The sequence below is a fragment of the Oryx dammah genome, unplaced genomic scaffold, assembly GCF_014754425.2.
Source record: "Oryx dammah isolate SB20612 unplaced genomic scaffold, SCBI_Odam_1.1 HiC_scaffold_22, whole genome shotgun sequence".
Lineage (NCBI taxonomy): Eukaryota > Metazoa > Chordata > Mammalia > Artiodactyla > Bovidae > Oryx > Oryx dammah.
Genome location: NW_024070206.1, coordinates 41,911,741 through 41,924,043, shown reverse-complemented (window position 1 = coordinate 41,924,043; position 12,303 = coordinate 41,911,741). Strand labels below are relative to the sequence as shown.

General features: G+C 57.4%; 1 protein-coding gene across 41 annotated transcripts in view; it reads left to right on the top strand.

Annotated features, from left to right (window-relative positions):
* Positions 1-12,303, top strand: part of CELF4 (CUGBP Elav-like family member 4) — a 314,257-nt gene that overhangs the window by 226,428 nt on the left and 75,526 nt on the right. For 21 of the 41 annotated variants that reach the window (XR_005725250.1, XR_005725248.1, XM_040264897.1 and 18 more), the window contains exon 3: positions 12,036-12,114. Coding sequence is in view for 37 of the 41 variants with exons in the window: in XM_040264897.1 (XP_040120831.1) it covers positions 12,036-12,114 (79 nt within the window). In the remaining 4 variants the exon portion in view is untranslated. The remainder of the gene's footprint in view (positions 1-12,035; positions 12,115-12,303) is intronic. The other 20 variants (XR_005725249.1, XR_005725251.1, XM_040264891.1 and 17 more) reach the window with 1 other exon arrangement.

Here is a 12,303-nt window from a genome sequence, read left to right as displayed (position 1 = left end):
CAGAGGAGGCCAGGTCCAACTCAGGAAGGCAGTGGTTCCACATGGGCTGGGAAAGGTCAGACCCAGCTGGACAGAGCCGCATGCGGAAGGCCCAGAGCCCCCGAGCCCCTTGGTGAGGTGCGTGGATGCTCAGGGTTGGTCCGCACAGCTGAGGGAAGCCTTGGGTGCTGGGCTCGCCTTGCCCTGTGGAGCTCTGCTACCTGGGCTGATGAGAGTAAAGGAGGGGATGGCAGGCTGGGAGCACTTCCTCCCTGATCACTAGAGCTGGCCAGGGCAGAACTGCAAGAAGAGCGTGCCCCACCGCTGTGGTGTGGGAGCAGGAACCGAAGCGCCCCCCGCCAGAGCGGAGCAGAAGAAGGGACTTCCAGGTGGTGGGTCCCAGCCAAGTGCAGGGCTGAGGGGCTGAGGGCGGAGGCACCCTGCGTGGCTGTGGCCCAGGAAGGGTGGGCTTGAAAGCCTTTCAGCAAGGCCCTTCTGCAGACTGGGCCATGAGCTCCCCGGGGAAGGTTTGCTGTGCCTGCTTGTGCAGGGATCAGGGCAGAGCCGGCTGCCGGTGGAGAGGCTCTGGGGGATGAGGAGTTGGGGGAGTGAGGGGGGTGCTATCGTGTGTTTGCTGAGCACCTACCAGGCGCCGGGCACTGTGCTAAGAGCCTCACAACTGCGGGGTTCTCCACACTCTGGGGCTGAGACCCTAAGAGGTCAAGTGACAGTCCCACCTCATGGCACAAGTAGGTGGCAGAGCTAGGACCGACATCCAGGCCTCCCAAAGAAGTCAGGGCTCGTTTCATCCAGAATATCCATCTATCCACTGCTGCTGTTGTTGTTTTTTTTTTTTAATCACACCCCCCAGCCCCACACTGAAGAGGGTTAACGACCCAGTCTGGCCCTGCAGGCTAATGAGCTTCGTTTCCACGGCAGCGGACGGTAATTAGGACCACAAGGGTCCTCCCACCCTTGCCAGGGCAGCTCCGGCGCCTTGGTGGGAGCGGGTGAGACGGACGCGGGGCTTGGAGACAAAGAGACAGGCTGCCCTTGGCTGTGTGGACCTGGGAAGCCCTGGCCGCTGGGTAGGGGCTGAGTCCAGCCGCACTATGGCATCTCTGGGATCTCTCACTGCGCCCCCTCCTCCAGCCTCACCTGCCACAGCCCGGAGAAGCACCCACCCACGCAGGGGGGACCTAACCCCCACCCCACGGGCAGTGGTCGGGGGTCGGGGGGACAAGGAAAACCAAGAAGCTGATGGGGAGCCCCTCCCTTTGGAAACAAGCTGGAGAGACCTTAGACCAACCCAGCGGAGGGGGCATCTCCTTTGTTTGTACCCAGTGGGTGAGGGGAAAGCATTCTGTAAACTTAGATTCCAGAGAGCGGAGAGGGCGGAGGCCGGGAGAGAGGCGGGGGAGAGAGAGAAAAAAGCAGAGGGGAGGGGAGGGGGCCGCCCCAGGCAGTCCCACCAATAGGCTCCTTCAGCGCCGCCGCTGTTCGCTGGACACTGCGGAGCAGAGCAGCCTGTTGCTATGCAACTGCCAGGGGCCTGTTTGTGGGGCTGGACCACAGAGGATGTGCCGGTTGTACAGACTCCCGCGTCCTGCCCCACCCCCTCACTGCGGGCGTGAGCTCTCCCCCCGCCCCCCACCTGCCCGCAGATGGGGAGGAGACCCGATGCCGAGACAGCGCTGGCCGTTCCTGATCTAAACGTCCCCCCCGCCCCGATCGGGCGCCACTGCCCCGTGCCCGCGCTGCGCCCTTGCTCTTTCCCAGCGCGGCCCTGGTGGAATGCTGTTACTGACAAAACCTGACGGGGTCGTGGGGGGTGGGGGCGGGGGGTTGGGGGCGGACACCACTGTCCGCAGCACAGGCTCAAACCCTCTTGCGTCCACCTGACCTGTCTGCACGTCGCAGTCCCTGCTGCCTGGCACCCGGCTGGCTCTTCTCCGAACTCCACCCGCGTGGTCCGCAGTTGTTCCTGCCCTGAACCCCTCCCCCCCCATCCTCCCCACCCCATCAGTTTTGTTCCCCTGGCTTATCTGGTGTCCCAGAGGCTGGAGGGAGGTAAGCCTAGGCGAGTGGTCAGCCCTGGGTCTGGAGTTGAGGAGGACTTGAGGAGTGTCACCAGCCAGGGTCACGCGCGCCTCCCATCCAGGCACATGGAGCCCACACAGTCACACTCCTGTCCTGACAGTCATTAAGACACTCGGGCCCCTGTGCTGCTTCTCCATCGCTCTCCTCCATCCCCTCAAAGGCCACTTTGGATGGCAGCAGACCGCAGTGAGTCCAGAGGCCGCAACTGCCAGAGTGAGAGGTGTGCCTGGGGGGAGCCGTGCTGCAGTCCCCCTGGCAGAGGGCGCAAGGGCTTGGGACTCTTTTTTCGGATAGGTGAGGATGAAGGTGAAGAATGGGAAGGATGTGGGTTCGATGTCCCTACGGTTGACCCGGAGGTGACCTCCCGTGTTGTGTCAAGGGACAGGCCAGGGACCTCTGCGGGCAGGCGCCCCCGCCCCGGACCACCACCACTTGAGGGGCAGCTGTGAGCTGGGCCATCCAAACGAGGAGAGGGGTGAAGAGCTGACAGGGCCTACATGCCTGACCCAACAAGCATCAGATGGCCTCCTGGAAGCGGGGAGTGGGAGCAGAACCAGATTTATTAAAAATCTTATCTGGAGGGTTTGCATTTCAATGGGCTGTGGATTTGCATATTTTAACAATAACCTCCGGGTTCTTCTGTCTGGTCTGCGCTCACTGGCTGTCTCTCTAAACCACGATCACTGCTTCAGTAAACCCTTCTTAATCCAAAGGTACAACATCGCCACTTTGCTGGAGGAGGAAGGATTAAAGGCCTTTCTTTCTGGACCAGAAATAGGGCTGTTCGGCGGGTGACCACTTTTGGCCTCTGGACCCTCCTGCCGCCAGGGTGTGGCTGAAGCAGGAGGGAGCAATGCCGGTGACAGGCGCATTAGAGGGTTCAGTCATCCATCTGCTGGTGGCTGGGATGGTAAAGAATCTGCCCGCAATGCAAGAGGCCCGGGTTCGATCCCTGGGTCAGGAGGATCCCCTGGAGAAGGGAATGGCCACCCACTCCAGTATTCTTGCCTGGAGAATTCCATGAACAGAGGAGCCTGGTGGGCGAGTCCATGGGATGGCAAAGCATCGAACATGATTGAGCAACTAACACTTTGATTTTTCATCCATTTGCTCAGCGAGCATCTGAACACCTACTGCGTGCCAGGTGCTGTGGGAACAGAACTGTGTGGGCCTTCCCTCAAAAAGAGGAGAGAAACGTTAAACAAATAAATCTACAAATTGAGAACCGTACTGGTTCATAACTATCCTAGGTTGTGGCAAGGCAGTGAAAAGAGGGGAGCTTGAAGGGACCCTTCAAGGTGGGGGTGGGGGAGCTGAGACCTGAGGTGCTGGGGGGTGGCTGGGCAGCAAGCGCCCTGCACCCACAGGTGGGCCTGTGACCTGCCCTCATGCCCTGGGAACGGTGTCACCGTCTGGCCTGGCCAGAGTCCCCTCAGAGTCTGGTCTATGAGCAGGGGCTCCAGCAAAGGCGCGCGTCACTTATGCAATCGCTGCAGGGTGTCCTTGAGTCAAAACTTTATGATGACAGCCAACAGGATCCCTTGACTCTCTCCCCCTCTCTATGGAGCAAACCATATGTGATTTATTAAGGAGGTAATTAAAACAGTGTATTTAGAACAGGCTGCAAATAGTGTGTGCCACTTCTGCCAGGCCCCTTCCATGTCTCGAGGGGACTTCAGGAGCCCTGGGGCAAGGGATTCATCCTTTCCTTCCAAGGCTACTGGGGGCCTACTCTGCACAGCCGGGGGAATCCAGGAGCCTGGGATTCAAAATCTGCCCTCTGGGGCTTTAAACAAACAATCCCTCCATTCATTAATTTGTTCATTACGAATTGCTAAATGCGGCAAAGGCAAAATCCAAGTGGAGGGCAGGGTGGCTAAAGAGCAGCCCACCTGTGGTCCCCGCGGTCCCATTCAGGGCTCTCTTCTCTATCCGTACTGGATGATTGCCTCCTCATTTATACCAGAGGCTGGAATTCTCAGTCCATCCTCCACAAATTACCCAGAGGTCATCTTTAAGAGATAAATCTTTGAGTAACACTGTTTCTGGAGCTTGTGCACAGTTCCACCTGAAAATACGTGATGGTCAAGGAAATGTCTGATGCCTGGAGATAAGCTTGCAAGGTGATGGGGACGCAGAAAGGCACTGTGTTCAGGGCGGCCTCACGGGCAGCCCCTGCCCCTTGCTGTCACCCAGGCCTCCACCCTCGGAAGGGTCCCATCCTTGGGGTTAGTGCTCTGCAGTTGCCACCTTGAAATTCTTATAATGTCATCTTTGAACTTGGATTTCGTAAGTGTCGTCCATGGCATGAAGAAGCCCGTGTAGGGGGGCTTGGGGACTCTGCTTATGATTGATTCTGCCTCCCCCCTGCCTGATCCACATACATCCTGGTCCCCACGTGCAATCACTCTGCTTTCTAGGCCAGCCAGCAATGGCTTGGGTGGAGTTTAGCGAGGGTCGGGTCAGGCCCACTCTCCCTGTGGCTCCCCCCAGGTTCGCAGCGCTGTGACATGTCTGTCTGGTCAACAGAGCCCTTGTCATAGCAGGTGACTAATGCATCTCTGAAACAGACTTTAAAATACCCTTGAGGGTCACCTGCCCATGTGGGTTAAGGCAGAGGGGCCATGGGCAGAAGTGAAATCTGGCCTGAGTTCCCAGGGCTCACCTTGGGTTTGGTTGTACCAGGTTGGTCTGGAGTCAGTGGAAAAGGGAATCCAGTCCACCCCCAGGATACAGCATGGGTCTGGGTTCCTCTGAGGGTCTCCATGCCTGAGGGGACCTTCTCTTTCTTCTTAACCTTCCTGAGTCTAGCTTACATTTCTCTCCTCAAGGCACCCTCCAGGCATGAGCCACAAAAACGAAATTGTATAATTTTGGTGATTCTGCATAGGAGTTAAATGTTCTGATGTTTGCATTTAAAACTGGCATCACACAAAATAAAGATGAATGGTAGAATCCATGCTAATACTTTAAATTTTATATTTTCCTTTACTTAAAATGACATCAAATAGCTGAGTTAAAAAAAAATACCATGACAAGTCAAGAAAGATAGAAACCATGAAAGAAAGGGAAAGCTTTATATTTTAGTGCTCTAATGATGCCTTTTCCCTTGCTTTTTGAATAAGTGAAAGTGTTAGTCGCTCAGTCGTGTCCGACTCTTTGCAACCCCATGGACTGTAACCCACCAGGCTCCTCTGTCCATGTGATTCTCCAGGCAAGAATACTGTAGTGGGTTGCCATTCCCTTCTCCAAGGGATATTCCTAACCCAGGGATCTGACACAGGGATAGAAGCAGGGTCTCCAGCACTGCAGGCAGATTCTTCACCGTTTGAGCCCTGCAAATTGTCTCTCTTCCCAGAGCAGCGATGCCACTGGGGTTGGGGCACAGATGTCCGAACAAGCCCAGAACGCAGGATCTGCTTCTTCACCGTCTCCGTGGCCATCGTGTGTGCTAGGGTGGGGGACAGACAGCATAAAAGCTGAGGTCTCTGGGAAGATGAGAGCAGATGTGGACAGAGGAAGAGTAGGGACCAGGTTTGGGGAGTGGGTGGGCGCACACAGAGCTAAGAGCTGCCTCCAATGCAGGCTGGGGGTTTGGACAAGAAGAAGAGTCAATATTACTGGATGACTTCCCGGTTTGGGGAGATGTGAGCCCTTCGGGTGAGCAGGGAACAGCGTACCACCAGGTACCCACACACCCCGAAAGGAGCCAGAAAGGACCCTTGGCTTTGAGGCTTGAACACCCACCCTGAAAGTATATCCAGGGGCTCAGCTGCCACTGGAGAGCACGCTGGCCATTTCCATAGGCCACCACAGTGACCCTGCCACCCCCACCCCCAGCCTCACGCAGGGCACCGGCCCAGCCTTTCCTGGCTCACAGATCGGCAAACAACGTGGAAGCGGATGTCTCTGAGGCCACTGCACTAGTCTCCTCCCTCATTCAATTCCATCCTCAGCCTGAAGGAATTCCTTCATGAAGTCTGTGATGTCACACAAGTACTACCCAAGCATGGGCGTGGGTGCACGTGTACACACACACACACACTCACACTCCAGGAGACGAGTCCTGAGTTAGGGTCTGAGAGTCTGTGAGTAGGAAATCAGGTCCCTGCTGTTGTTTGAGAAACATGTGACTCCCCAGTCTGTCACACACACACACACACTCACACTCACACACACACACGAGAGAGAGTGCAGCATAGGCCACATGTGGCCAGGGGGCTGAGAGCTAACCAGTGAAGTCTTCCCGGAAGGACAGGAAGTCTTGTTGAGGAGAAGGGGGTGTGGGCGGCCATTTCCTGGTGGTTTGGATGGGAAAGCATCCACCTGCAATGCAGGAGACTTAGGTTCAGTCTCTGGGTCAGGAAGATCCCCTGGAGGAGGGAATGGCAACCCGCTCCACTGTTCTTACTGAGAGAATTCCATGGACAGAGGAGCCTGGAGGGCTATAATCCATGGGGTCACAAAGAGTTGAACATGACCGAGCTACTGACACTTTCACTTCACTTTTTAATTTTTTTTGGATGAGTGACAGGGAGCTTTCCAGGCTCTTTTTTATTTCTGAGACAGGTCTCGGTCAGCTCACTGGGGCCTGGTGTGAAGCAGGGGGATCGGGATCCTGAGAAGACAGGTGGAGGGGGACCCAGCTCAGGGGCAGGGGGCCCAAGGGATGCTGCGGGCAGTCAGGGCTGTCCCAGTGAAGCAGGGAGAGTTCTGAATGTCCCCAAGGCCCTTGCCAGCACTGTCTTAGGCAAGGGCAGGACAGTAAGGGACATGGGGGTGGGGGCGGGCTCAGCTCTCCCCCCAAAACCTCCATGCCAGCCCTCAGGAAAGTGGTCATAGCAAAAGCAAAGCCGGGTGAAGATAGGCCCTCTCTAGTCTGGTGGCTGAACACCTGGAGCACTCAGGGGCCCGTGATCCAGGCTGGCCCTGCTCTGGTGTGGTCTCATCCCAGGCTCGCGGAGCCCCTTGCAAGCCCAGGGAGAAGAGACACAGCGACAGGAACGTGGCTGCCACACAGGAACAAGCCCAGAAGCACAGCTGGAGTTCTACCAGGAAGACAAGGGAAAGGGTAACTGGAACCACAATGGTTAATCAGGGCTGGCTTCCCAGGTGCAGAGGGAAGGCCCAGCACCCTGGCCCACAGGGGGCAGCAGAGAGCAGCAGAGGTCAATGGGAGGACCACGTGGGCCCCCAGAGCAGAGATGAGTGGAGTGTGGAAGAGCTAGAGGGTGTTAGGAAAGATCTGGCTGGCCTGTCCACCAGTCTTTTTGTCTGCCCACTGGCCACAGTCCTCTCCTTCCACGGGGACCCACTCTGGACAGACAGGTGAAGCCTTTGGACTAGCTCAATCATCATATTTATTCTAATTGTATCGTAATCGTCCCCAAGGAGCCCGGTTCAAATGAGCTTGACATTATTAAAATTTTAATGCCCAGTTTTCATAGCTGAATGAATATTTAAAGGGTATGTCCCAGCTTAAGTTATGATGATGAAGAAATTAATGGAATGTCTTGTTTAATGCATGGATATGTGTTGACGCAAAAAGTGGCAGAGCTGGGGAGGGGGAAGGGAGACCCAGCCAGAGCAGAAGGGGCCTGGGAGGGAAGGAGCCCTGCAGCCCACCCTTGGCTACAGCAGGACAGGGAGGGCCCCAGTCCTGGGCCAGGACCACTCGCTCCCCCTGAAGGTGCCCCCCGGGCTGAAAGCAGGAACGAAGTCGATGACAACAAAAGTTAGCGATGTCCCCAGGAGGGTTGACCCCAGAAGCATGAGGGTGGCTTCATGCTTGACCTGTCCTGCAGGCAGCCCAGCTCAGGTATCAGGAGACCCAACCTGTGCTGAAGGCCACAGGGGGCATGGGGTGATGACCTCCAGGCTGATGACCCTGCCTCCAGCCCCAGGCCCACCCAAAAGGACAATATCATGGCTGAGAGGGACGGCTGGACAGAGCAGCAAGGGATGGGTTGAAGGAAAGACACAGAGACTTAGGCTCCAGCATCCTCGACATTCATTTACAAGGGACGCCCTGGGGCTCATGTGGCTGGGAGATCCAGAGGCCACGGTCAAAGTCAGAAGGGCAAGGAAGTGGTCACCACCCCTTCTGCCTTCCTCCCAGAATCCTTTCTCCCCCTCCGCACTGGTCGTGCCTCACAAAGCCATCTCTGCAGCGTGGTCTAACCTCCCCTCCCCAGGACAGAGGCAGGCTGAGACAGGGCCTGAGTCTGGAACAGGGAAGAGAGACTGGCCAAAGAAGGGAGGTCTCCCTTCAGGCCGGAGGCATTGGTACAGAGCCTGCTAAGAAATCTTCCCAACTGATCCTGACACTTTATTTCTGCTGAGAATTAAGAAAGCACAGGCCATATTTTCTCTCTCCATCTAGCCAGGCACTCCCTGACATCCCTGTGAAGGCTGTGTGGATGCTGACCATCCCTAGATCGTAATGGGATATGAAATATGACCCCAGGAGCCACAGGTCCACGGTAGCCAAGTCAATTCTGCTCCACCACCACGGGTGCCTGGCCCACAGCCGAGGGCAGGTGGGAGGCTGGACAAGCCCCTGGGTCCTTGCTGCCAGGATGCCAGCGATGGAGGGGGTCTGGAAGCACCGTCCGGGGCTGGCCGGCTCAGGGAGGGTTAGTGGGGGGCGGGGGGCTGAAGGGAACCAAGCCTGAGTCCATGACCTGGGGCACAGCATTCACAAGCACCCAGGTACCAAGGACAGTGGGCCGGTGGCTGCTGCCTGAGGGTGGGGCGCCCCCACGGGGGGAAGGCTCCAGGCACAGGCAGATTCCATCTACTTTGTTTACTTTACCATGGAAAATGGGTCCCCTCAGAACAGAAACAGTTCCCCCTGCCCCAGCCCTTGTCAATCCGTAGGACTCACCCCCTCTGCTCGTGCAAAGAGAAGGCTTGCCGCGGGGCTTCATGCAAAGTCCCCACCTTCAGAAACAAGATGCCAGGGAAGGCGCCCTCCTGGGTCCCCTGACCTAAGCTTTCGGGGTTGGCCTGGGCCCGCTCTGGCCCCAGGGATGGGATGAAGTCTCCTCTGTGGGCTCCTCCCTCCCTCATCTCCACAGCTGCAGAGCTCGGCTAACTGGCGTACACACCTCTGCCTGCCCCTGCTCACCCCCAGTCCTCACTGGAGAAGCCTGAATCACCCCACCGCCCTCCCCACCTGCTCCCTGCTCTTCTGCTTTGAATTTTCCCAGACCTTCCCCAAGCCTGTCAGGCCTGGTTTCCAGCATCTTTGAACACGCAGGCCTGTGTCCAGAGTCCTGGGTTCATCTTGATCACCATTGACCACCTGTGTGACCTCAGGCGAGTTTCTTAACCTCTCCAAAACTCTGTTTCCTTGGCTAAAGTTTCTCTATTTGCATACATCCTAGGGGAAGTGACGTTAGTCCGACAATATAATTTTGGAGCAGCTGTTTGTTCCTGTAGGTGTAACAAGGCAGTAGCCCCCTTGCAATTCAATGCCCAAACTTGACTGTACCGTCTATATGGAAAAGGGAGAGTTCCTGCAGGGCCTTTCCCCCTGGAGTACCAGAAAGACTTCAGGGTCAAGGGCAAGAAGCTGGCGGGGCTGGGAGAGAGACGCTTTCAGGCCAAAGGAACACACAGGGGGAAAAAAAGAGCTGGGCCATGAGGAATGGAATGATACAAGAGATGGTGGGGGCCAGATTTGTGGGGCTAGGCTGAGGAAGCTGTAGTCAATAAGAAGGCCCGCTCGCCCCTTGCCAGAAGGACATCCTCCCTTCGTCCTCTCCTTCCAGAGCAACAGTGCAGTGTATGCTCACCCAGTCGTGTCCAATTCTTGGTGACCTATGGACGGTAGCCTTCCAGGCTCCTCTGTCCATGGGATTTTCCAAGCAAGAATTGGAGTGGGTTGCCTTTCCGACTCCAGGGAATATTCTCAACCCAGGGATCAAACCCATGGTTCTTGCATCTCCTGCATTGGGAGGTAGATTCTTTACCCCCACACCACCTGGGGAGCCCCCCTTCCAGAGCAGCTTGGGGTCAAATGAGGTGAAATATACCAAGACCAACCCACCCTCGCCATGTTAGCTCCATGCCTACCAACCCTGGCTGCATCCCAGACCTCCCACTCCCGGGGCTTAGCTTTTCATTGGAAAAAGACAGAATAATACCTTCCTCAGAGAATTATAAAAATTACATAAGCAAGAAAGCCATAGAAATTCACCCAGAAGAGTACAATGGCCAGAACTGGGTCCAGGTCAGCCGTGGGGCCTTTCTGGAGTAAGAGACTATTGCAGCTCTGGGGGGTGTGAATCGGGGGAAGGGGTGTTCCAGAAGCGGAGAGAGCCTCAGAAAGGGCTGGGTGTGGAGCCTCCGAAGGCATAGAATGGAAGAAGGCATAGAATGGAAACCGGTGGGGAGGGGGGGGAGAGCCCTTCTCCCACAGTCAGATTCTTGCTCGGCCTCTTGGATCTTTTTCTCAAGGACTGGAAAGGAGGTGGTTTATGGAGGAGCCAGGGCCCCTGAAAGGAAGCTGGAAATTTCCTTATGGCCCTCTTTCTTCTCCCTGTGATTGGAGGTCCCTGTACCGCACACTTAACTCTGCTGGCAGAGCTTGCATACCCAGCACCTTCCCTCCCCTCAGCTCCACAGGGGGCACCAAGTGGGGACCTCCGAGCAAACAGTGGCACCCAGCCCTCTCAGTGCACCAGCCTCCCAGCATCCTCTCTTGCCCCCTGGCAACCTGCGCTTCCTGGTCCTCTACTCTGTGCCCTGCCTCCCGCCTCTGTCCTTCCTCAAGTGACTCTGCCCTTCCCCGGCTTCCTCTTCACCTTGCTGAGTCATGGGCCCCCACGCTCCCCCACCCAGTCGTCTCGACGCAGCCAAAACTTGCTCAGAATCCTAGACCAGGAGGAAGCTTGCCACGGGCTAGTCCAGCCTCCTCCGGACACGAGGGGAAGTGGCAATGAAAAGTCACCTGGTACAGAACAAAAGGCCCCCAGATAGCCCTGGCAGACCCGGATTCCCAAGCACATCCTGGCACGTGGTGCCCCGCCTCAGCTTCTGCATCTATCAAATGGGGCGTTTAGTACCTGCCTGCCTCTCGGGGTGCGTTTGGGAGAGAAATGTAGGTAGAATGAGGGATCAGGGAGGTACGTGACACGCAGAAGCACGGGCAGAGACACAAAGTTCGATTCCATTTGCGCGATTCCTCCCGTTTTTATTGTCTGAAATATCTTGGGACCTCAGGGCCTCCTAGCCCATCCCATGCCTCCGGCAGCAGGAATAAAAACAGGCTGCGGAGCCTTGGATCCTTGGAGTTGCGAGCCCCCTAGTGGCCTGAACGAGGCATTGCATGGATCCTCCCGAGAGGCCGGCAGCTGGGAGATGGGGAGGCAGGCGGTTCCCTGGTGTCCTCCTGGCACCCGGACCTCACAGGAGACGAGTAGCTGCCCACCGCGCACAGACCGCCCCCACCCTACCGAGGGGACAGCCTGGCTGCAGTCTGGAGCCCCAACCCTGAGCTCTGCTCCAACCGGGAGCTGCGAGGCCCGGAGCCTCAGGCACCCCTTGGACCAACCGTCTGCGTCTGGGGGATGGCACAGGGGTGGGGTGCCACTCGCTGCCGGGCCCCAAGCTAGGAAGGAGTCAGTTTCGGCCAGAGACCAGCTCGGCAAAGCCAGCTGTGTCCTGGGTGGACCGACATCGCAGTTAGCAAGAGCCGCTCACGGCTGGCAACACCCCAGGGTCTTCAGTCCTGAGACACCCTCCTGAAATGAGGGGAGTCCTAGGGACCGCACTGGGGAGGGGAGGGGGCGGGGCTTTAGTGGAGACCCTCACGTTTGTCCCGCGCGGGTGCCGGGGGCGTGGGTGTCTGCGTCAGAGGGGTGGGCAGTGTGCCGTGTCCCTTGAACACCCGCACACCTCAGGGTGCAGGCGCGCCTGCTCTAATGCTGACCCCCTGTGCTCTGTTACAGATGAACCGGCCGATCCAGGTGAAACCGGCGGACAGCGAGAGCCGAGGAGGTAGTAGCTGCCTTCGCCAGCCCCCTTCACGTGAGGGCCCACTTGTCTCTGCCCCTCCCTTCTCTCCGGCCCCGTCTTCTCCCCTCCTGCCTCCCCTTCACCCGAGGGCCCACTTGTCTCAGGCCTTCCTTTGCTTCCATTCCCACGCCCATCCCCACCACGGGAGGGGGTTGCAGCGACTCCCTGCCGGTGCCTCCAGCCCCCTGGGGACCTTGTGGC